Source organism: Branchiostoma lanceolatum, chromosome 6, assembly GCF_035083965.1.
Source record: "Branchiostoma lanceolatum isolate klBraLanc5 chromosome 6, klBraLanc5.hap2, whole genome shotgun sequence".
In the NCBI taxonomy this organism is placed as follows: domain Eukaryota; kingdom Metazoa; phylum Chordata; class Leptocardii; order Amphioxiformes; family Branchiostomatidae; genus Branchiostoma; species Branchiostoma lanceolatum.
This window is the reverse complement of record NC_089727.1, coordinates 7,879,106-7,900,424: the sequence shown is the minus strand read 5'-3', so window position 1 is coordinate 7,900,424 and position 21,319 is coordinate 7,879,106. Positions and strand designations below refer to the sequence as shown.

At 41.9% G+C, this 21,319-nt stretch overlaps 3 protein-coding genes across 4 annotated transcripts in view; 2 read left to right on the top strand and 1 right to left on the bottom strand.

Annotated features, from left to right (window-relative positions):
- The window catches only part of LOC136436386 (transcription factor SPT20 homolog), a 112,148-nt gene extending 100,883 nt beyond the window's left edge, over positions 1-11,265 (top strand). Inside the window, exons 20-27 of the mRNA XM_066430328.1 lie at positions 513-674; positions 1,019-1,209; positions 1,979-2,159; positions 3,272-3,352; positions 5,280-5,395; positions 6,327-6,419; positions 8,459-8,776; positions 10,054-11,265. Of these exons, the coding sequence (XP_066286425.1) occupies positions 513-674; positions 1,019-1,209; positions 1,979-2,159; positions 3,272-3,352; positions 5,280-5,395; positions 6,327-6,419; positions 8,459-8,776; positions 10,054-10,236 (1,325 nt within the window). The 3' untranslated portion in view covers positions 10,237-11,265. The remainder of the gene's footprint in view (positions 1-512; positions 675-1,018; positions 1,210-1,978; positions 2,160-3,271; positions 3,353-5,279; positions 5,396-6,326; positions 6,420-8,458; positions 8,777-10,053) is intronic.
- Positions 11,266-11,636: 371 nt separating this feature from the next.
- On the bottom strand, positions 11,637-13,665 carry LOC136436389 (ubiquitin-ribosomal protein eL40 fusion protein). The gene is made up of 4 exons (XM_066430333.1): positions 13,550-13,665; positions 12,586-12,783; positions 11,940-12,042; positions 11,637-11,791 (listed from the first exon to the last, which is right to left on the bottom strand). Exons 2-4 carry the CDS (start codon positions 12,773-12,775, stop codon positions 11,698-11,700), a joined length of 387 nt encoding a protein of 128 aa, XP_066286430.1. The 5' UTR covers positions 12,776-12,783; positions 13,550-13,665; the 3' UTR covers positions 11,637-11,697.
- LOC136436388 (coelenterazine h 2-monooxygenase-like) lies at positions 13,652-21,297 on the top strand. 2 transcript variants are annotated; one of them, XM_066430330.1, is made up of 4 exons: positions 13,652-13,943; positions 14,343-14,542; positions 15,684-15,857; positions 16,384-17,620. In XM_066430330.1, the coding sequence occupies exons 1-4, from the start codon at positions 13,748-13,750 to the stop codon at positions 16,810-16,812; spliced, it is 999 nt and encodes a 332-aa protein (XP_066286427.1). In that variant the 5' UTR covers positions 13,652-13,747; the 3' UTR covers positions 16,813-17,620. The 2 variants fall into 2 exon arrangements, with proteins under 2 accessions (XP_066286427.1, XP_066286428.1); XM_066430331.1 differs by lacking the exons at positions 15,684-15,857; positions 16,384-17,620 and adding exons at positions 18,513-18,686; positions 19,862-21,297 and having other exon boundaries at positions 13,727-13,943.
- The last annotated feature ends 22 nt before the right edge of the window (positions 21,298-21,319 follow it).

Sequence of the window (21,319 nt, the reverse complement as noted above, 5' to 3'; positions counted from 1 at the left end):
TATTATATACTAACCTTTGTATAAAGAGCCAAGCAGTCAGAATGGTTCAACTAGCCCCTCTTACACATACATGTAAAACCTATGTACATGTACATGTATGATACCTACATGTACAATATATAAAGCCCCCATGTCTGGTGAATATAGTACAAATCATAGCACTCAGTCTGGAACTGAAATTGAAGAAGACAGTATTGGTGCCTTGCAACAGAAGGCCATATCAGCACCTTGGAGAGGGCTATCTTGATTTGGTGTCTTGAAACAGTGGTAATGTATGGATGCACCAAAGCAGAGTGACAGATCAGCACTGATGGGTTAAAAACCTACTTGTTAACCATAGGGGTCCCTTATTCATGTACTAAATATTTGTAGCTACTTAGGAGTTTTGGGTTGAAGCCTTGCTATTTCTGCTTTTCAGTACTGGCACTCTGACCAGTTATAACCAAAGACCTTAACTGTACTAAAACTTAAGTACCTCAACCTAACCCACTTTCGTTTCCTCCTCTTAACAGGAGCAGGCTTTCCCCACGGGACCATGAAGACGCCCAAGACACCCCCACCCCTGCGGCCGGGCAGCGCTCCTGGGGCCCCCAGCGGGCAGCACTCCCTCCCCAACATTCTGAGCAGGAGGCAGTCTGTGCCTGAAATCATACAGGGCGGAATACAGGGGCAAGGTAAGGACTGAACTTACTAGACTAGTAACCTGTAAATGCATTTAACTTCACAGGGATTCAATTTCGCGGCAGGGGGAAAATGGCGTGTTCGCAGTGGTTTTAAGTTTGAGAGGTTTGGGTATAGTTACCTGTACCTGAACTATTTGACAAAGTAACCTGTGGTCTTCTTTGATGATATTGAAGACCACATTCTATTTAAATGTACGCACGTTTCCAGCTAGTGCTATATACGTACCAGTATGGTTTAGATAATAACTGTTGCACTTTTACAAACTGAAGGGAATCAATTTTCATGGAACCCTAGCTTGCTAACATTTAATGTCCGTACTGAACTTGTACCTTAGGTTCTGTGAGTATGGCCAGTTCCAAGGTCCCCACACCGAGCGGCACCCCAACCGGAACCCCCACAGGGACCCCCAAGCCTGGCGACGCCCCACCCACCCCCTCTACCATCCCCACCCCAACCTCAGAGAACCTGCCTATAAACATCATCGGAACCATGGCCCAGGCAGGGGGGATAGTGCCAACCATCACGGTAAGTTAGGATCTCTCTTCATACATTAGAATGGAATACATACAAGTATTAGCTATCATGGAAGGAGCGACATCTCTGCTTCTATGTTGAAGGTAATTATATAATTATTTAAGAGTTGATGACCCGCCCCGAGGTGTATATGGTGTCATAACGCCTGGCCATGTGCTATAACCATCGAATAAAACCACCAAGTGAATGAAGTGAATGTGGCTTCTGATTGATCGACGCCATCTGGCTATGTGATAATGAATAATAATAACATCTCACAACCAGGGCTGTCTCCAGAACCCGTCCCTCTATCCCGGGACAAAAATTTGCTAGTTAGGATGGACAAAAGTTCACGCCATCCATAAAAAAATCAAAACTTTGTTACAGGAAATGAGGAAAAAATATTTTTGTAAGGCTTAGCTTAGAATGACAGATTGAGTGGGATGGAAATAAATTCAAAGCTGGAGACAGCCCTGCTCACAACATTCATCTAGCTTTTAATTACTAATAGCAAGAAAAAAAAAGTTGTTACTTGTACTATAGTTTAGTCTGAGTTGATGTTGTTTTCTTTTTTGTTTGTAACCAAGATATGGTCATAAGTATCTGAAGGCCTCTACGTAAGGAAGAAAAGATAACATTTTGGGTCCAACTAGCAGCTCTCGGTGAACTGCAGCTTCCATTCATACAGCTATTTGAAAGAAGAAATATTTAGGAGGACACTTTGTTTCTCTTCTTTGACTGTTTTGTCTAGTGACATAATGGCACTATTTTTAACCCCTAGACCACCACATCAGGAGGTCTTGTTTCCATGCGGATCCCCATGTGTGTTACCATGGTGAGCGGCACGCCCACTGCCGTGGTGACCACGCCTTCAGGAGTCATCACCACGCCCATCAACCTGAGCGGGGCGGGGCCGGGCATCATGACAGGAGCCATCAACATCATTGGTGGGACACCTATAGGTACATGTGTCGTGTTTAGAGATGATAGCAGTTCCTTGATAATCATTGCTTTTTTATCTTCAACTGAAAGGTCATATTGAACAAGAACAAGAAATAGCCATACCTACAAGTACCAGAGTTATCATGATCAACTCAGGATTGAAGTGTTCTGAGAACTATCATAGTGTGGAACTCATTACCACCAAGTACAGTAGGAACATCCTCACCAGATAGCTTTATAAAATGCTTGCAACAAGATGTGCAAACTTTAAGGTTAGGTGTGACAGGTAGTTGAGTGCAATATGACCAGCTTATAATGGAAGCTCATCTGTGTTGGTAGTAATCATGATACAATGCTAAACTTTCTGCTAACACTAAGGTATTCACGGATCGAATTTTTGACGACCACTGTCGCCTTCTTCAGGATCAGTAATGACCAATCACTGCCGAACGTAAACTCGGGAGAGTTACGGACACGTGACTTTATTGACACGTGTCATTGCGGATACGTGACGTCAGCAATTGGTCAAACGTACCAGGAAGTTTATAACACCCACTGTCTCTGTTGAGTGATGGCTAGAGTGCCCTGATGTATATGGCCTCCTTTATACCTCTCATAAAGTAGTCCTGCTCAGTGTCCAGTATTCTAACTTTGTCCAGTGACCAGCTGCTGACTTTGTGACAGTGACTTTGTCCAGTGACCAATATGACCAGCTGCTGTTGTGTTGTGTGCCTGCAAAGCTGGTGTGTTACGCAGAAGGGCAGTTATACTGGCTTTACAGATACAATATCTTTGTGTATAACAGTATAGATTGAAGTATTTGTAACAGTGTTTGTAGTTTAACAGTAAAGGTCATGCACTCAAGAAGCAATGGATGGATTGTTATGAAATTTGGTATGTGGCTCGTATGTCTTGACCTATCAGAGAAATAATTAGATCTTGGACCGCCTGGTAGATTTTCTTGGTACTGCAGCAGAGCTTCTGGTTTTTGTATCTCGTTATTTATGCAGAGAAACCTCTATTTGTCATCCTGTCTGTTTAAAGTGTAACCTCTCGTTGGAGAGTTTTTGGCGACACCTCAGAGGTGTAGACATTTTATCATCATTGTTAACTCATTTCTTTTGCACCACAGGAGGCAGTATCACCTCCTCCATGCAGGGCACAGCTGCCAGTAGTCAGCAGGTGACTGCAGCACCCATCAACATTACTGCAGGTAGACTTTAAACAATTGCCCTATCCTAACACTCATTTCAAACAAGCACCAAATGATCGCTGTTTTTAGGTCTTATATAAATTATATATATGTGGCCTCCGCCGGTCAGTATTGACCATTTACAGTAACAGTAATAACTCAGATCCAGTTACTGTAAGTCTACTTAGATCCGCGGTATAATTAGATCCGCGGAATCCGCGGCGACCTCTGCGGCGCGAATCAATTTCCCCGAGGATATGTTTATCGTACTTTTGCCCCCCTCCCCACATTTACGAGTGAGCTCGACTTCAGGGAAAAGCGACACATAAACAATGCACGCGATTGTGTAAAACATGACAAACTTTTACACAGTACATACGTGTAAACAAGTGATATTACATATGATTCGCAGAAGTTTGGCCGAGCGGCGTCGCTACTCCCGACCGCTACACATATACAGTAGTAATTTACCGAGAAATCAGAAAATAATTATCGAGATACACGCCACAATTTGGGCTTTGCATTGTTGTTACGGGCTTGGGGACGCCGTCTACCGTTGTACAATCACACTCTTTTGTTTCTTGCTATTGTTATGCTTGCAAACAATCGATATCGGTGCCTCTGACATACGTTGATCTCATTAAAAACCTGTTTTTCAAGAAAGCGAGCAAAAATACGTAAAGAAAAACAAGATTTTCACCCGAGCAATTGAGTCCCTACGCTGTGATTTGCCGCCATTTGCCGCCATTTGTGGTCGTATTCGGTGGAGAATCTATTCCTTTAATTTTTTTCCCGTGAAAATTCTGCTTACGTAGCGTAGATGACTCGTATTTTACGCCGTGATTTTACTTCAAAATACGGCGCGCTAGCGGCAGGGCCGGGCTGGGCTGCCATCTTTGTTTACTCATGTTTACCGCTGTTCTAAGCGCTGATTGGTTCGAGTCAGAAAAACTGTGCTCTGATTGGTTGACTGCAAGATTTCACGTGATCACAAGGCGGGAAGTCCCCGTCACAGTTTCGGCGTAGACCGCATTTTGTGACGATTTTGAAGCAGTTTTGTAGCGACCTTCGTAACATTTTTTATTTTCAAAAATTGAACAAGCATTTTCTGATGGCAGTTTCCAGTTGCTGTTTTTTCTACTCATCGCCCAGCGCGAATTTAGAACCACCGCGGATTTTCCATTTGCCCGAAACCGCGGATTTTAGGCCCCGCGGATCTAAGTAGACTTACAGTAGTCATTGATAATAATCATTTGTGTGGACAGTACCTTGATTTCAAGATCAATCTAACTTCTAGTATTTACCCAAGTTGATACGGTTACCGTAAATTCATTTACTTTCGAAGGGACTTGATTTTGTGATAGAAGGAGAAGGGAGGTTTTCGCTGTATTTGCATTTGGAACAATTCTGTTGTACAGATATGCAAACCTTGAACAGGGACATCCATTTGTAAAGGAAATGCATATTTGCAGTGTCTTGCTTTCACATTGGAGAGGTCACTGCAGAAAAAAACCCGCTGCAAACAAGATCTACAGTCCATTGTTACTCCGGGAAGGAGGATGACCTCCTTCTGGGAGTATTGGAAATGCTTTTGTTTGCGCGTTCTCAGCTAGAACTCATGTCGTCGCATTGGTGTGTAACTTGGCAAATCGTTTGCAAGGTTGGGCGTGGTGATGCACGATGTCTTTGTTACTGGTTTTATCGTCAATGCAATATCGTTATTGCACCCCTATAAAATGCAATAGAATGGAATACAGGGACATATGTGCCACTGCCCTCCCATAGAGACCATGCTTTAAATCCGTTCCGCATCGCTGAATGTCGTAAGCAGATACAGGGTATATCCTTTCGCTACTTGCTGTGATCGTACAGTCACTGTTACATTGTAAAATAGACAACGTGTATCACCACACGCAACCTAGTTTTGTTTGTGATTGTTGTGGAGCAGGTATGGCAGCTGCTCAAGGTATCAACCCAGCTCTGGCCCCCCAGTTCCTGGCCACGGGGCTGAAGAACACACCACAGGGGCTCCGACCTGGAACAGCCCCCCTCTCACTGCTACAGGTAAGACTTCCTCATTGAATACTGTAACTGCACTGAAGTTTACGGGGATATGATTTCACAGTAAGGAGAAAATGGAGTGTTTGTGGTAGTTTTAAGTTTGCGGTGGAAACAAAAGGGTAGGAAGCAGAAGACAGAACAAGCATTTTTGAGGTGGTTTTAAACACTCTTCACCACAAAAACCACTGTGGCAACAAATATTTCTGGATTTACAGTAGTTGGTTAGCCACTGGATAACAAAGTTCTTTATACACAACCAAGTGTTTTTACCTAGACAATGTGTCACCCTTTTGGAGTCTGTTGTAAAGGGTTGCTTTTGTTCTGGAATAACAATATATCTAAATTGAATATACAGAGAGACAAGAAAGGAACAAATTACTTGGCATGATGCAAAATAGCACCATCATGATGCTCCTGTGAGTGCTATTTTGCATGTAGTGACCAGTTAGTTGGAGATGATAAAAGTAATTCTATGGCAAACATAGTGTTTTCATATTATGTCATTGCTGTGTCTGCTGACATGTTGGTGACTGCATTTGCATTTCCGTGAATCGTAGTTCAATTATTTTCAGACATTCAAAGATCGTCTGACCCGCTCAAATAAACATGATTAAATGTTCAAAGAGGAGAATACCAGAAAAAATACATTAACTTCAGCACACTGTACTTTTTTAACCTTAAGCACACTGAAGTAGCCGTTTTGGCACCCAATTCCCTATTGGTTACAAAAATTACTAGTAGGTACACTTGAGCTACAATCCATTGAAATGCAAATAGGGACACAACATGGCCGCCAACACCTGCCTGCTTCATTGATACGGAAAGTGAGTAAAAACTTCCATAGAAAGAGACTCTTGTCAACATGAGCAAGACCATCAAGCAGAAGTTTAAGAGTGTCACACGTTGACTTTGTTTGTCTGTTGACACGCTGTAGCACCTACCCAGTGGTACCCTGGGTGTGCGCGTTCCCGCGCCACTGTTCGCTACACCCTTGGTGCCCGGGCAGAACCCCCCGCCAAGACACCAGGTGATGGAACGTCCCACCTTTCGGCAGTAACAATAGACGACTGTGTGACATGTCAGGGCAGATTAGCGAAGGGTTTTAGTCATCAAAATCAAAAATAGAAGTGCAAGCACAGAAGGGAAGAATGCCCCTGTAGTTCCAGAGCAAGCGGCTAGGGGACCCAAACCTACACCACTTCTTTCTTACATCACAAGCTATCTGGCACCAAAAAAATCAAGACCATAGCACGTCCAGGTCAAAAATTTATTTTAAAAAAAACAGAAGTTCTGCTGCAGTACCAATGTCACATACCAAGGGGCCCAGAATCGACCTTGACCTTTCTTTCCATACATAATATCAACGTAATCCATCCAGAGGTTCTTGAGTTATGCTGACTCCAAAAATCTGGAAAAATAAACACACAGACAAGCCAAAAACTACATTAGATTTTTCATGGAGATGATAAAATATATACTAGGTATACCAAGGAAATTATCACAATTTGCTGACAACACACATTTTGCATTAAAACTCATTCTAGCTACACTAGATGCATTACGTGTAGACTTGCGAAACTTAGGCATGCATGCTCTACTGGAATCCATCCTATTCTAGCTCCAGTTCACTCCAACAATATGTTTCCAAAGGCATGTAGAATAGGATGTCTCCCTTCTCCATGTAACATTACAATTATTTTTGGAATCAAATATTTCTCAGGACCAGTTTAATGGGGTCAAACTTCTGAATGCCCGTACAAACCCAGTGTTACCATGCCATTACAAATACTGTGTGACTCAGAGCCAGTCGTATGCCTGTATTTTAGATCAATCTTCAATTGCCCGTCGTTTCTCTATTACTTAGGCCACACCATTTTAATTTCTCGGTTAACAGACTTTTTAAAAAAATGCTAGATTGGAAAATCAACATGAAAACATCATCTCAGAGGAAAGTTTGTACTTTGGTGCACACAATTTCAGGGAGTGAACAGGGTCAGGTGCAAGTTTTCACCTCAGCCTTTTGTTTTCATAATTTTTGTTGTTGCTAAAATTTAAAGAAAAATCCGTTAACCAAGATATTAAATTGGTGTAGCCTTACTTATATTATTGTTGAATTCAAAGCAAAGAATAGCGTCCATTTGAAAGTCCCTACCTGTAAAATTTGCCCTGACATGATGGCCAGGTGTGCACATAACAGCCTCATTCTTTGACCAATCATGTTGTGCTTGCTTGGCTTTAACAGAAGCCTTTGTACATTCAGTGACTGATGTTTTGAATAATGTGACTAATCATTACAGCTTCAAAGCACTGACAGCCTTTTACGAATGTGCTTCATTTATGGATGATCCAAACAGTTGTGCTAATTTTTTCTAATTGGATATTGGATGATTTAATGCATCAGAAGATACTGTTGTGCTCCAGCATGTACATGCCCTTTGTTCGTGGCATTTGCCTTCTTCAGCTATTTCATAATCTTGACTTATTTCCTCTTAACTTTATAACTGATTGTAACAAGATGTGTCTAGTATATGTGCATTATGCTCAACTCTTTGTTAAAGGCAACCAAAGCAATATTAGGGACAAAAAAATGCTGAAATCTTTATTGTAGTGACATTTACTATCACTGTCTAGCACATCTGTGTAATAACTTCATACTTTGAGCATTTCAAAACCATGCAAAAACATGCCATAGTTTTGAATGCCTACGAAAACCCCGGCGACGATTTTCAGTGTGTTCTCACATTACAACAAAGTCATATTTCTGCATCATGGACATCACTATACATTGTGATAGTGTCGTTTAAACAAATTAAGTATAGAAATTGCTAAATAGATTGACTTTCAAAATCCGATTTTCGACCCTAATATTTCTTGGGTTGCCTTTAATGTCTTTTCTGTGATGCAAAAGTCAATGGTGGAAATGGATTGTTGAGCCTCAAATTATTCTCTACCTTTTGAAATGCAATGTTACAGCAGGATATGAAGAAAATGTTGCAAATTAAGAAACTTAAGGTAATTTGGAGGAAGAGGCTGAGAGGCAAAATTTGACGCTATCATCTATTCCAGGTGCAAGGCCAGCAGCCGCAGCTGATCCCCTTCAACCCGCAGGCCCTGCAGGGCCGCCCTCTCAACCAGGCCACCCTGCAGCAGCTGCAGGCGCAGGGCCAGCTGCCGCAGGGCGTGCAGGCGCAGCAGATTCAGCTGAACGCGCAGCAGCTGCAGCAGATCCAGCAGTTCCAGCAGCAGGCCCTGCAGCAGTCGCAGCAGTCCTCCCCGCAGTCGTCGGGGTCGGACCAGCCGCAGCAGTCCCAGCAGATCCAGCAGAGTTTGCTGCAGCAGTTCCAGCATCAGCAGCTGCAACAGGCTCTCCTACTGCAACAGCAGGTGCGCATACTGAAACTGGGAGTCAAAATCCATCAGTAATGAGTGGTGCATTTTTCGTGAAACATAAGGTGTTGTAGGAAAATGAAGGAAGCATCGATGGTGCCCATAATTTGGCTCATATCAAATCTAAAGGCTCGCCACAGTAATTTGTACATTTAAATGAGAACAAGTGCTATAGGCTGCATATTGTGATTTTTGTCCATTGGGCCAATGGCTCTAGTGCTATTCATGTGTTGATACAGTATCTGAGAACCGACAGATTAGAATAGTGTGGCCAAAACTGTGAAATTTGACTTGGCCTTTACTTCAGCTAGCAATGCAACATTGCACATAATAATTTTATAGCTTTATGTTTTAATAAGAAATACTCTTCACTTGTCATGATAGAATCATGCAATCCTACATTTTTCTGTTCTCTGCGCTTCAACCCACAAACATACCTTTCTCCAGCCTTCCCTGCCATTAACCACCACTAACAATCACACAGACACATGTACATGTATCAGCAGCTGCCTGCTAGTCCCACCCAAGGTGCTACAAGTCCTTCCTCTGACTCCCAGGTGACATCCCCTCCTCCCCCCACACACCCTGTACTGTCTCAACCCACAGTAGGGGTAAGTCTACACTCTACTACATGTACATGTACCACTAGCATTCATTCTACAACACAAATAACACTTTTTAGGCCACAGCATGTAAATTTCATGGATGACATCCCCTGCAGATTCCAAATCTAATGCAAGTGTGCAAAATATAAACAAGATGGGGGAAAAAGCAAGATAACTAGATTTTCAAATTAGAAACAACGTTGTAACAAAAAACAACAAAACATGGTGTCACAGCCAACAAGTCTTTTATGTCTTTGCTCAAGAAGCGTAGAAAGTTACACTAGTGTGTTAGCCTAGTATCACTACATCTGCACTCAAGGGCAAGGCTATACTACACATCACCATCTTCTACAAGTACCAATTGTTTCACAAGACTAGTTTCCCTTCTACAACACGCATGGCAACCTCACTAGTGTCACCTCAACTAGTACACTCAAGGCTACTCCCATTTTCAATATTTTCTTGTCATGTAGACCATTGCCAGAGGGGAGCAAAACTTTTTATATTCCCCAAATCAGGCAAAAGTCAATGCGCACATGAATGTCATCCACAAATTTGACTTGCTGTGGCCTTACAGGTAATGAAAAAAGCTATTACACATTTGCCAAGTTTAGTGTCCAATGTTAGTTTTAGACTGTGTCCTGATGAAACGTGTGATGCATGTTCCAGGGCATACAAGGTCAGATGCAGCAGCTGCCCCAAGGTCAGCAGCAGCTGGCACCCATGGGTTACCAGAAGCCTCCGTCGTCCCTCACGGTACAGCAGCAGCTGCAGCAGAGCATCCAACAGAGACAGACGTCCAAGAGCAAGAGCCGCAAGCGCACCACACCAACTCCGCCCAAACAGTCTTAGGCACAGTGACTACTGAATAGTCCTAGGCACTACCAAAGTCTAAGGCACTACAGAGTAGTTTTAGGCACTTCCAAACAGTCCTAGACAATAGTGTTAGGCACTAGCCAAGCAGTCTTCGGCACTACCAAGCAGTCTTCGGCACTACCAAGCAGTCTTCGGCACTACCAAGCAGTCTTAGGCACTACTAAGGAGTCGTAAGCACTACCAGTCTTAGGAACTACCATGCACACTTAAACACTACCAAACTACTTTAGGCACGACCAGTCTTAGACTCTACCGGTCTTAGACACTACCAAGCAGTCTTAGGCACGACTTGTCTTAGGCACTAGGCTTGCCACAAACGTCATGTGAACAACACAGTAAAATATAGAATCAGAGGCGACATGACACATTGTATATGAATGTTGTGTTCTGAACGTAAATTATGGTAAAGCTACAGTGAAGCAAAAGTGTTGCTATCTGATTTTTTTGTATTGAGAATTAAGGTACTAAATAGAAGTAGAGTTTCTGTTAATAGCTGCCTGAAGAATTACTCTTCCTAGTTTTGCAACTGCTTTGTTGAGCTTTTCTAGGCGGATAGATTTGGATGTTGCTAGCATACAGTATTTAAGATTAAGCTCTTGTAACTGTCTTGTGTAAATTGTACTTGTCTAGTGGTTTAATATCGAGTAACAAGTAGACCAAAAAGAACTGTTAAGTATCTGGCATTGTGGAATTGAATAATTATTGTAGTCGCGAAACATGCGGCCAACTTATTCTCCACATCAAAGTTTTAGGATAGAAATATAATTGATTCAGAATTGTTGGCGGCTATAAGCAGAAATATAATCATTAATGGAATATTTCAAAATAAGATTTGTTCCAGTGTTACTGTTAGGAAGGAAACTGATTTCAAGGAACAATCTTGTATCCCTATTTTAGAAAGGTCTGCACATGGATTGCAGTTTGCCTGCTATCATGGATTTATGGATGGGGACTTTGCTGTATTTATTTCCATCAACATTTGTATAATATACCTTTGTACCAAAATTTGTGTGTTGTGTCTTCTGTTAAATTGTACCATTACCCCAGTAAGAACAGTTGTGCCAAAGAATATGAGTACCAAATATTTGTTATAACCATATATAACATCCAATTTTCAACTTCGTTTACAAAGGTTAGTAGTAGTAGTAGTATCCAGTATTTTGATTATACTGCTGCCGGGGTCCCTGACACGGGTGGGCAGCAGTCAGCTAGTCGTCACACCGCTCTTCCACGCGGCTCTGTCCAGGGGGTTTACACTGGTCAGGCCGCACACCTTAATGTCCTTCCTGACACACTATTCTGTTGAAACCCCCACCCCCTGCCAAACGAAACACGTCTATATAACTTTAACAAAGCAAACACACTGGATGCACAGGTCCGTTTCTACATGAGTTTATTAACATTTCTCATATCTGGAGAAGCATGTACACATCTGGTCTACTTCAGCTTCTTCTTGGGGCGCAGGTTGTTGGTGTGGCCACACTTCTTCTTACGGCAGTTGGTCGCACGCGGGTGCAGACGGGCGTAGCACCTGGAATGAAACAATTCAACAACATCAGCTGCATGTACATGTAGCTTCTAAAATATGACTAATCATACAGAAAACTTTCAGGTGGTCAAAACTGAAGTAACTCAAACTCCTTGGATTGTAAAGATAGGTACCGAATCTCGACACTTACTTGCGACAGATCATTTTATCACAGTTGTACTTCTGGGCCAACATACGCAGACTGGGCTCGATGATGCCACCACGCAGACGCAGCACGAGATGGAGGGTGGACTCTGTATGGAAGGTGGAGGTAAGGGTTTCATTAGTCTTGTACAAAAATTACAAATTGCTAGACATAGCAGGAACTTTTATCAACAGTAAACTTCTGACAACTATATATGTATAGCAATACGATCAAAACTGCCCAAGAAGACTACTTGGGAGTTTTTGGGACCAATAAAATCTGGTCAATGTGGACAAGTGGTCACTATAGACAGGATTCTTTATGCTTGTGTCAATGGGAAATATAATCTAATCTTAATCTAATGGACAACTTAATAAGTGGTTACATTGGCCAGGTCATCCTTATTTAGTGGTCATTTGTACAGGTTTGACTGTAAATGTCATGTATTCGAAAAAATAATAATTTTATTTGAAAACACTCTTATTTAAGACAGAATCCTACCCATTTGTGACTACTCCTTATTTCTTAAAATCTAATATTTCCCTTTTGGGCCTTCATAGCTTAAGATTACTTGGGATGTGAACTCCTAAATCTAAGAATAGTAAGATTAAAAGACTTTTGGTCATTTTTTTTCCGGATGCTAGCAACTTACCCTTCTGGATGTTATAGTCAGACAGGGTGCGGCCATCTTCCAGCTGCTTGCCTGCAAAGATGAGACGCTGCTGGTCTGGGGGGATGCCCTCCTTGTCTTGGATCTTGGCCTTCACATTCTCGATAGTGTCTGAAGGCTCGACCTCAAGAGTGATGGTCTTGCCGGTCAGAGTCTTCACAAAGATCTGCATTTTGCTTGCTGAATGGAAAAAGAGAGGGACGTAGAAATGTGAATAATTATATCTTTGTTCAATTCACACAACCAGTATAACACTCAAGGCATAACACATCAGTATTGTACAGTAGGTACAAGCTGCGTTAGACTGCACAGTAAGGACTGATCCATTCACAATGGGGTGGACCCCTACCCATTTCGATAAGTGTGGCCGATTCTTTAACGTGCTCGAGATGTGGCTTTCCTAAAAAACAGGACTTCCCATTTAACGTTGGCGAGTGCCATCCTATTACTACAGAGGCTCCTACACTCGCTACCCTAGATTTTTTCAGGGTTGTAATCTCGGATGGCACCCAGGCTAACTTAACTTCCCATCCAAGAGTACTCATAATTTTTTCACCTGAGGAAAATTAAATAAAACACCTTAATAATTTGAGATTCGAACCCAGAACCTTTATATTCCAAGTCAACAACCCTAACACAAATTTTGAAATATTGATATAGATCGTCTTCTAAGACAATTTAAATGTGATATAAATTTTCTAGATCGGCATGTGGCGCCCCCCTCCCCATCCCTACACATGTGCAGCATGCGAAAAAAGCGTTGTCCAAAAAGCATCGACATTTCAACGGACATTTATGGTCAACAGCCAAAACATACCCACACGGTGGTCCAAAATAACGTTCTTAAACACTTTAAGCTTCTAAAATATGGATTACTGGCGATCTCTATTTAAAAACGACGACGTATTGTCAAAATTTTCTTCCGGTACAATTTTGGACAAGTTACCTTTCTCGTAGCAAGATGGCGGAAAGGCAGAATCTCGTTCGTTCTCGCCAGAAGTAGAAGATCTCGCGAGATGTTGCTGACCGATTGGTCATTGACCTCAAGTTGAGAGGTCAAAGGTGGATTTGAGCAAAAAAGTGTGGTGAAGAGTGAAAAGAGGTCTTGGGTTCGTTCTTGAGAAAACTCTGCGTTGCAGAAGACATGGCAGGAGTTACGGCGAGAGTTAGCGTGGTGTTCGGCCACCTCCAGCGGCACACAGCCCGCCCAGCCTCGGTATTTTGCACGGTGGCGTCTGGCAAGAGGAGTGCAAGTTCAGCGGCAGGAGACGCCTGGTGGGCCAAACACTCAAGGATCCCCGTCTTGGACTCTGAGATGAGCTACTTCGACTCAGACCCAGGTGGATTATGTTAAGAATATCATAATATTTCAACAATAAGTCCTCAACAATAAGTCCTCGACTGAAGATGGTATAAAGGTATAAAGGTATAAAGCTTTTGAACAGTTTTAAAAAATTGATTTCATTACGTTTTACTTTTAGGGTTGAAAGTACAGGAGTTGTAAAAGTTTAACAATTACTTAAACGTTACAATGATGCTTAGTCATTCCATGTTGGAGAATGGTAAACTAGTACAGGAGACAAGAAATATGAACACGTCTGAATGCCTGATTGATTGATTGATTGATTGATTGATTGATTGATTGATTGATTGATAGTGGTTTAATACCTCAATTGAAAGAAGAAGAAGAAAGTCTCGCAAGGTAAATGACACACAAGATTGCCTTCGCACATCTGCAGGTGCTGACAAGACAACAGTCATCTTTCTCCATGGCAACCCCACATCCTCCTTCCTGTGGAGGAACATCATCCCGCTGGTCCAGCCGCACGCGCGCTGCATCGCCCCCGACCTGATCGGCATGGGCCGCTCGGGCAAGAACCCGTCAGGCTCCTACAGATTCGTCGACCACTACCGCTACCTGAGCGCTTTCTTAGACAAGGTAAGCTAATATAAGTGGCTACAGTATAGGTACAACTCAAACCTGTACAAGTGACCTGTGACAGGACCACCTGGTCATTGTGACCACTTTTTGTTGCCTCCTTTGCAGGCCTCCTGTGCAACGCCAGTTTTTATTTTGAGTTTATTTTGGGGGGAAGCGTTGATTCGCTATATTCAACATATCGTATATCGTATTCTTCGGGAGGCAATACAATTTCCCCAGCAAAAGAGCCTGGCCCTGATAAGTTGAAAATCATGAATCAGCGCTCCCAAAAAAAATAAATGCCGGCGCCGCCCAGAGGGCCTGCAAAGGAGGCTACACTTTCTGGTCCCTTACATCATTTTTCCCATCGATACAAGCATGAAATATCCAGTCTGTAGTGACTAGATTTTATCGGTCCCCTGAGTGGTCTTCTTGGGAAGGTTTGACTTCATTTTTAGGTGGTGGTAGTGAGTTGAATGATAGCTTTGTTTGCTCTCTTATTTTGAATGGCTTACATTGACTTCAGCACTTTAATACAATGCTCTCTGTGCATGACACATGTACACTACATCAGTACTACTTTCCACTAGATGGAGACCATTGAGCAAACAAAATTGGTTTGTATGACCTAAACTATGATCAATGATGTAAAAGTATGATTTAAAAGACAACAAAACACACATAATTTACAGTTACAGACACGCCTCTTTATCAGTAAGATAGGTTTGAAGTACTTTAACATTTTCCGTCACTCAATTTTCACTGCCTCAGTGGAAAGGTGGTATTTACATTTTGTGTTGACTACCTTCTTTATCCACCTGTTTTCCCATGGTGTGTTTGCATTTGTGTCACCTGCATGAGTATTTAGTTTTCTTCAAAAAACCTGATTCATAAGTATGAATAGACTTCTCCATTCTATGTTGAACAAAAGTTCAGCAAGCATTTAGTTTGACATCTGTTTGCCTTTTTTTCTTGAACTAACAATCCCCCCCCCCCCATAATGCCCTTAATGTCACTGACCCCACATTTCTGACATGTCCTTTGTGGCATTGACCCCGATTCTTGGCACACCCTTTAGGCCATTGACCCAATGTCCCTGACATGCCCTTTAGGTCGTTGACCCACTGTCCCTGTCATCCCTTTGTGCCTTTGACCCCAGGTCAAAGTTCCCAGCCAGCTGTCCCTAGTAATCCATGACTGGGGTTCAGGTTTGGGGTTCCACTGGAGTCACCAGAACCCCACCAGGGTCCAGGGGATTGCCTACATGGAGGCCCTGGTGGCCCCAGTCAAGAAATGGGACCATTTTCCAGAGATATCCAGGAAGGTCTTTCAGGTATGCGAATATTTCTCATTCTTACACTGGTACGCAGACCTTTGCCTGCAGCTTATACTGTCTATATTGGCTGAACAGCTGTTGGCCAATCAGAGGATTACCAGAATGTTTTCTTTGGGTAATCTCTGATCATGATTGGCTGACATCTGGTTGGAGGTCACACTCAGAAAAATGAAAACCTCAGCTCTTGTATAAGCTCGGCATAGCAAAAAGTTATTTCCATTTAATAGTCATACACAGGTTCATTTTTGCTTGATGATTTGAAGCAATATGATTTGTAGCAGAGACAATTGAGCCAGAACACTTTCATGGTACAAACTTGATTAAGAACTTCCTTGTCTCCAACATAAGTTTGTGTCTTAAAGTTCTGTAGCATTGCAAAACATGGTGGCCTCAAAAATATGAAAAAGATGGACAATACTATTAGACTTTTGTAGTGAAAGGTATCATTTGTATTGAAGTTGTTTTATGTATTCTTTTTCTTTCTGTTTTGTTTTCTTTTGTAAATTGTTTCATCTATCTCCAGGCCATGAGATCGGAGGCAGGAGAAGAGATGGTTCTGCAGAAGAACTTTTTCGTGGAGCGTCTTCTCCCGATGGCTGTCATACGCGAGCTGAGCGAAGACGAGATGGCTGCGTACCGCGAACCCTTCCTTGAGCCGGGCGAGTCCCGACGCCCCACACTCACGTGGCCACGAGAGATCCCCGTCGCGTCCGATGGTCCGCAGGATGTCGTGGAAATCGTGCACGGCTACCGAGAGTGGCTGAAAACTACAGACAGTATTCCGAAGCTGTATATTCATGCCAAACCTGGCTTCTTTGGTTCAGCTAATAAGAAAGTGTCAGAAGAGTGGCCTAACGTGAAGACTGTGACTGTGAAGGGGCTACACTTCATACAGGAGGACTCCCCTCAGGAGATTGGAGAAGCCGTCGCAGAATTTGTGAAGGAAATGTAAAGATTAGCAGTAGTAGAAGTAGTAGTATAGTAGCACTGTAAATACTTTTAAGTTTGTGGTGATTTGATAGCACGGTAGGGAGAAAATGGAGTGTTTGTGTTGTTTTTTAGTATGTATTTACAGTATCCATTATTTGATTGGTTTTGATTATGAAAGGTGTATGTTCAACTATGTTGGGTTTAGTTCACCTTTGTGACTGTGGAAAAAATGAATGAGTTTTGTGTCAACATTAAAACAGGGAACAAAAAATACAATGCATATGTTAACTATTGATACAGATGTATTTAATGTTACTGTAAGAGTGTTAATTTTCTTTCCCTAAAACACATACTAACTCAAAGCATTGTGATCTATTTTGTCATGTGAATTTCTTTAAAATATCTTTGAAATGTAACTCCTATAGTGCACTGTAATTGAAAACAAGACATAAAGTTGTACTTATTGGTTAGCAAGGAGTTGTGTTGTGTTGTTTGTATACCATGGTAAAGTGTATTGCCTTCATGTACATTATAACATAAGTGCCTTTAGATCAATAGAAAAGCCTACTGATACCCTGTAGATACTTTGGTTAAAGATGTACATGTATAAACTGAACGGTCAAGAAATGGCATTGCCCTCTTTTGTCAACAGAACATATTGTGTTGTTCTAAATCATGGACAGTCAAATACTGAAATGATAACAACATTGTACTATCATATTTGCAGTTGAAAGTTCTTGATGACTGTAGCCCAGCTTTCTAAAAGAATGCCTTGTGCATTTATGTGTGGGTTGAAATTTTGGAAAGCCAAATAAAAGGACATTTAAATATTGATAGAAAATCATTTTTCAAGGATGTCGACACATCTCTTTATCTCAGACAAAGGTATCTCTCTCTGTTTTGTGCCTTCCTCCCCCATTTTAAGTTCAGTCATTGCCAAAGCATGTGTGCAACTTCTTCCTACAGTGGTTGGTCCCATTGACTGTCATCACTCCTTGCTGTCAGCTGTTTGTCTTTCTTTGTATGAAGGCCCATCTGTGATGGTAATCAACACAGTAAAAAAATTCACCCGCTAATTCAATACTCAAAGTGCTTACCAGCAAGCCTTTAGTCAGTCCTCTGATGCTCTAGTTTATTGGACCTGAAGAGACGTAGGCTTTTGTTCAGATCAACTTGAGAAGGACCTGAGAACAGGTAAAAAGCTTTTTGGTAAGCACTTCACTTTGTGTACGGAATTAGCATCTGAAGTTTTTTACTATGTCTGTCTTTCTTTCTGCCCCTTGTTTTCTGCACAAGTTTGATACTATGATGAAATGACCTTTAACCTGATTTTCCTATTACTATACAAAATGTATTACTAAGTGCCTTCATAATGTTTTGAATTGCTCTGAACAGTAGTAATAGGAGTTTGGAAGTTAAAGATAGTACATGTATATGTAAACCCAAAAGTGGGAGAAAGGGTCCATCCAGACAAATGAGACCAAATCCCAAATTTGTATTATAATGATTACTTTTAAATTAGTTCTTTAAATATTTAGTACGTTGATGTTTCATATGTAATTGGAAAGAATATCTGCTTCTGTACATTTTGGTGTTTTTATTTTTGCCATAAAACATATTGTTGTCCAGATATTTGACTTTAAACATTGTCCAGTCTGGAAGTCTGAGCAGAAGCGACCAATAGTCCATACCATATATGTTGACAATTTCCCACCCCTGCAGATAAAGCTCCCCTCTAAGGTGTACCTTGTGATCCATGACTGGGGTTCTGTCCTGGGTTTCCACTGGAGCCACCAGCATGCTGACAGGGTCCGGGGGATCGTGTTCATGGAGGCCATGGTGAAGCCTGTTCCAGGCTGGGACAACTTTCCCAAGTCTGGCAAGAAGGCTTTCCAGGTAATGCATTTGATATCATAGACAAGGAAAGGAGGAAATTTTGACTAGTGGGTAACAATCCACTGTCTCTATGGCCTCAAAAAGGCTATGGGACTTAGTCGTAACCTTTGCATTTTTTACTGTCTGATTGGCTGCATTTTCATGATAATAGCATGTAGTATTTTACTTGATACAGTATGACTGCACCGCACTTCACTTCATTGTCAACCGATTGAAATCATTTCTCCAGGGTTTCGCCCCCTTTGTCAGTGCACTTTCTGGTTGGCAGGTCATGGTTGATCTTCCATGTGCTGACAAGCTTGCTTTTTAGCCAGACCCAACAGGATGCTGCTTCTGCCACTTTTGCTCTGCTCTTTACGGTTAGTATGCTTCTGCCATCCTCTACTGCTTGCTGGTCATTTTCTTCCAGTTTGGCTTGAGACTGGCTTACTTTAACTGAAGGTTAAGTCAATTTTCTCCTTTTTCTTGCACCATACTTTCTGGAATAAAGTACGCACTTTTTAAGCTTCTCAAACTCCAAAAGGCATCAAAAGTCATCGCCCACATTGGTACTTTATTTGAGGTTATTGCCAGGGCAAATTGCAAGAGGACCTCAAACAAGCTAGTAACCCAGCTGTGCAACAATGCATGGCTCAGTATCTGGCAATTTGAGACTTTTGTCAATTCACAAGTTTGCAGAGACGATGCTGGCATGGTAAACAAGAGAATCTTTAATGAATCTAAGCAATGGCATTATGTAGAAGGCTTGATCTAAACAATATTATCTGGAGAAAAGAGAAGAAACACCTTTAATTTGAATTTATCTGGTTCAAAATGTGTTCAAGATCAGTGGAGAAAGGATGCGTATACTTTATTTGAGTTTTTGCATTTCACGTTTCAGCTCTGCAAATTTGTCTGAACTAAAGACCTGAATCAGGGGTTCAAGTATTACTTTAATAGACATCTTGCCAGTGACGGTGGCCATTTTGAATTTCCCTGGGTCACCAAAGATGGCATAGTTCACCTATATTGTAATACACACCTGGCTTATAGTAAGGAACACTCAACTGAAGCCTCGTTTTGTTGCATGACCCTAAAGCTGACCCCAAGAAATTCAAAATGGCCACCGTAACTGGCAAGAGGGGTCTATTGGGGTGCAAGAAAATACGGTATCTTGTTTTTTTCTACGTCACCAGGCTTTGAGAAGTCCCGGCGGAGAAGAGATGGTCCTGAAGAAGAATTTCTTTGTGGAGCGTCTCATACCCACTTCCATCCTCCGCAAGCTGACGGAAGACGAGATGAACGCCTACCGCGCGCCCTACCTGGAGCCCGGCGAGTCCCGCCGTCCCACGCTGACGTTTCCTCGAGAGATCCCTGTCATGGGCGACGGTCCTGAGGACGTGATCCGGATAGTGCGGGCGTACGGGAAGTGGCTGGAGGAAACCAGGATCCCTAAGCTGTACGTCCACGCCGATCCGGGTTGGTTCAGCGGCGCGCTGAAGGGCGAGGCAGAGGCACTACCGAACGTGAAGACCGTGACAGTCAAGGGACTGCACTTCCTGCAAGAAGACTCACCCCAGGAGATAGGGCGGGCCATCAACGACTTCATTGCTTGAGCGCTCAGATGCTGGGCCATGACACCTGTGACTTGTAGCCACCTCAGTAGCCTCTACAAGTCAGGCTTTTTTCTGACGCAAGAAACTGGGGCGCAATAAAAGTGATATGCCTTCAGAATTAAAAGCCCGACTTGTAGACCCTTCTTAGAAGGCTATATACTAAGGGACTTGCTGTGGTATCGGTACAATAGCTGTATTCAAACAATAGTTTTAGAAGCGTTTTATATTTGATTTGATAGCTACATCTGATGAAGTACATTGTATATTGTACGTACAATTGTGATCAAATCCACATCTTGGCAAACACTACCAAAAATGATTTTTCTTGTTTTCTCTTGTGGAAAGATTTTCTTGTGTGAAAGAATTCTAGAAAAATCAAGAAAGCCTCTGCAAAGTTTTTGTGTGTTAATTCTTATATTAAGAGTTCAATTCTTGTTTTTCTTAAATGAAGAAAATATTTCTAGTATAACACTCACCAAGGAGGTTAACCAACAAATACGTTTCAGAAATTAAAGTAAAACTTTGTTTTTTAGTCTTCACACAAGATTTGCTTCTTGTTTCAGGATGGCACTTGAAGGAAACACATACACTTTGTTTCAAATTCACTCACTCCCATGCTATACAAAATGAAACATATTGAATTCATAAGCATATCATTTATTTACACATGTTGAGTGCAAAGGATGGCAAACTTAGTGAAAAAATGGCAATTCTATTCTTCTGTATCCTATCACAACAAATGACAATGGAGTCACTATGGGTTTTACAAAACACAAAGGACAACTTACAACCAATCCTATTGTGTTGTCTTACCATAGAAACTATCCATACACGTTTACATTTGAATGACATTTGCACACGATAAATACGAGTAAGTGACTTTGACATGTTCAACCGTTTTTCCAGTTGGCATTATATCATGCAAATATCAGGAATATGCGATAATGGCTAATGCAATTATTCCATTTATAATGGAGTGAATAAATCTGAGCCTTGTCCAGTCTCTTTTCGCATTCTTCCTAATTCTGGTTCCTAATT

Bases quoted from the DNA above. Each gene is read 5' to 3' on its own strand.
- LOC136436389 (XM_066430333.1), bottom strand. From the start codon at position 12,775: ATGCAGATCTTTGTGAAGACTCTGACCGGCAAGACCATCACTCTTGAG. The intron at 12,043-12,585 runs GTAAGTTGCTAG...CCTTCCATACAG, and splicing joins TGACTATAACATCCAGAAGG to AGTCCACCCTCCATCTCGTG. The intron at 11,792-11,939 runs GTAAGTGTCGAG...GTTTCATTCCAG, and splicing joins GATAAAATGATCTGTCGCAA to GTGCTACGCCCGTCTGCACC.
- LOC136436388 (XM_066430330.1), top strand. From the start codon at position 13,748: ATGGCAGGAGTTACGGCGAGAGTTAGCGTGGTGTTCGGCCACCTCCAG. The intron at 13,944-14,342 runs GTGGATTATGTT...GCACATCTGCAG, and splicing joins CTACTTCGACTCAGACCCAG to GTGCTGACAAGACAACAGTC. The intron at 15,858-16,383 runs GTATGCGAATAT...ATCTATCTCCAG, and splicing joins TATCCAGGAAGGTCTTTCAG to GCCATGAGATCGGAGGCAGG.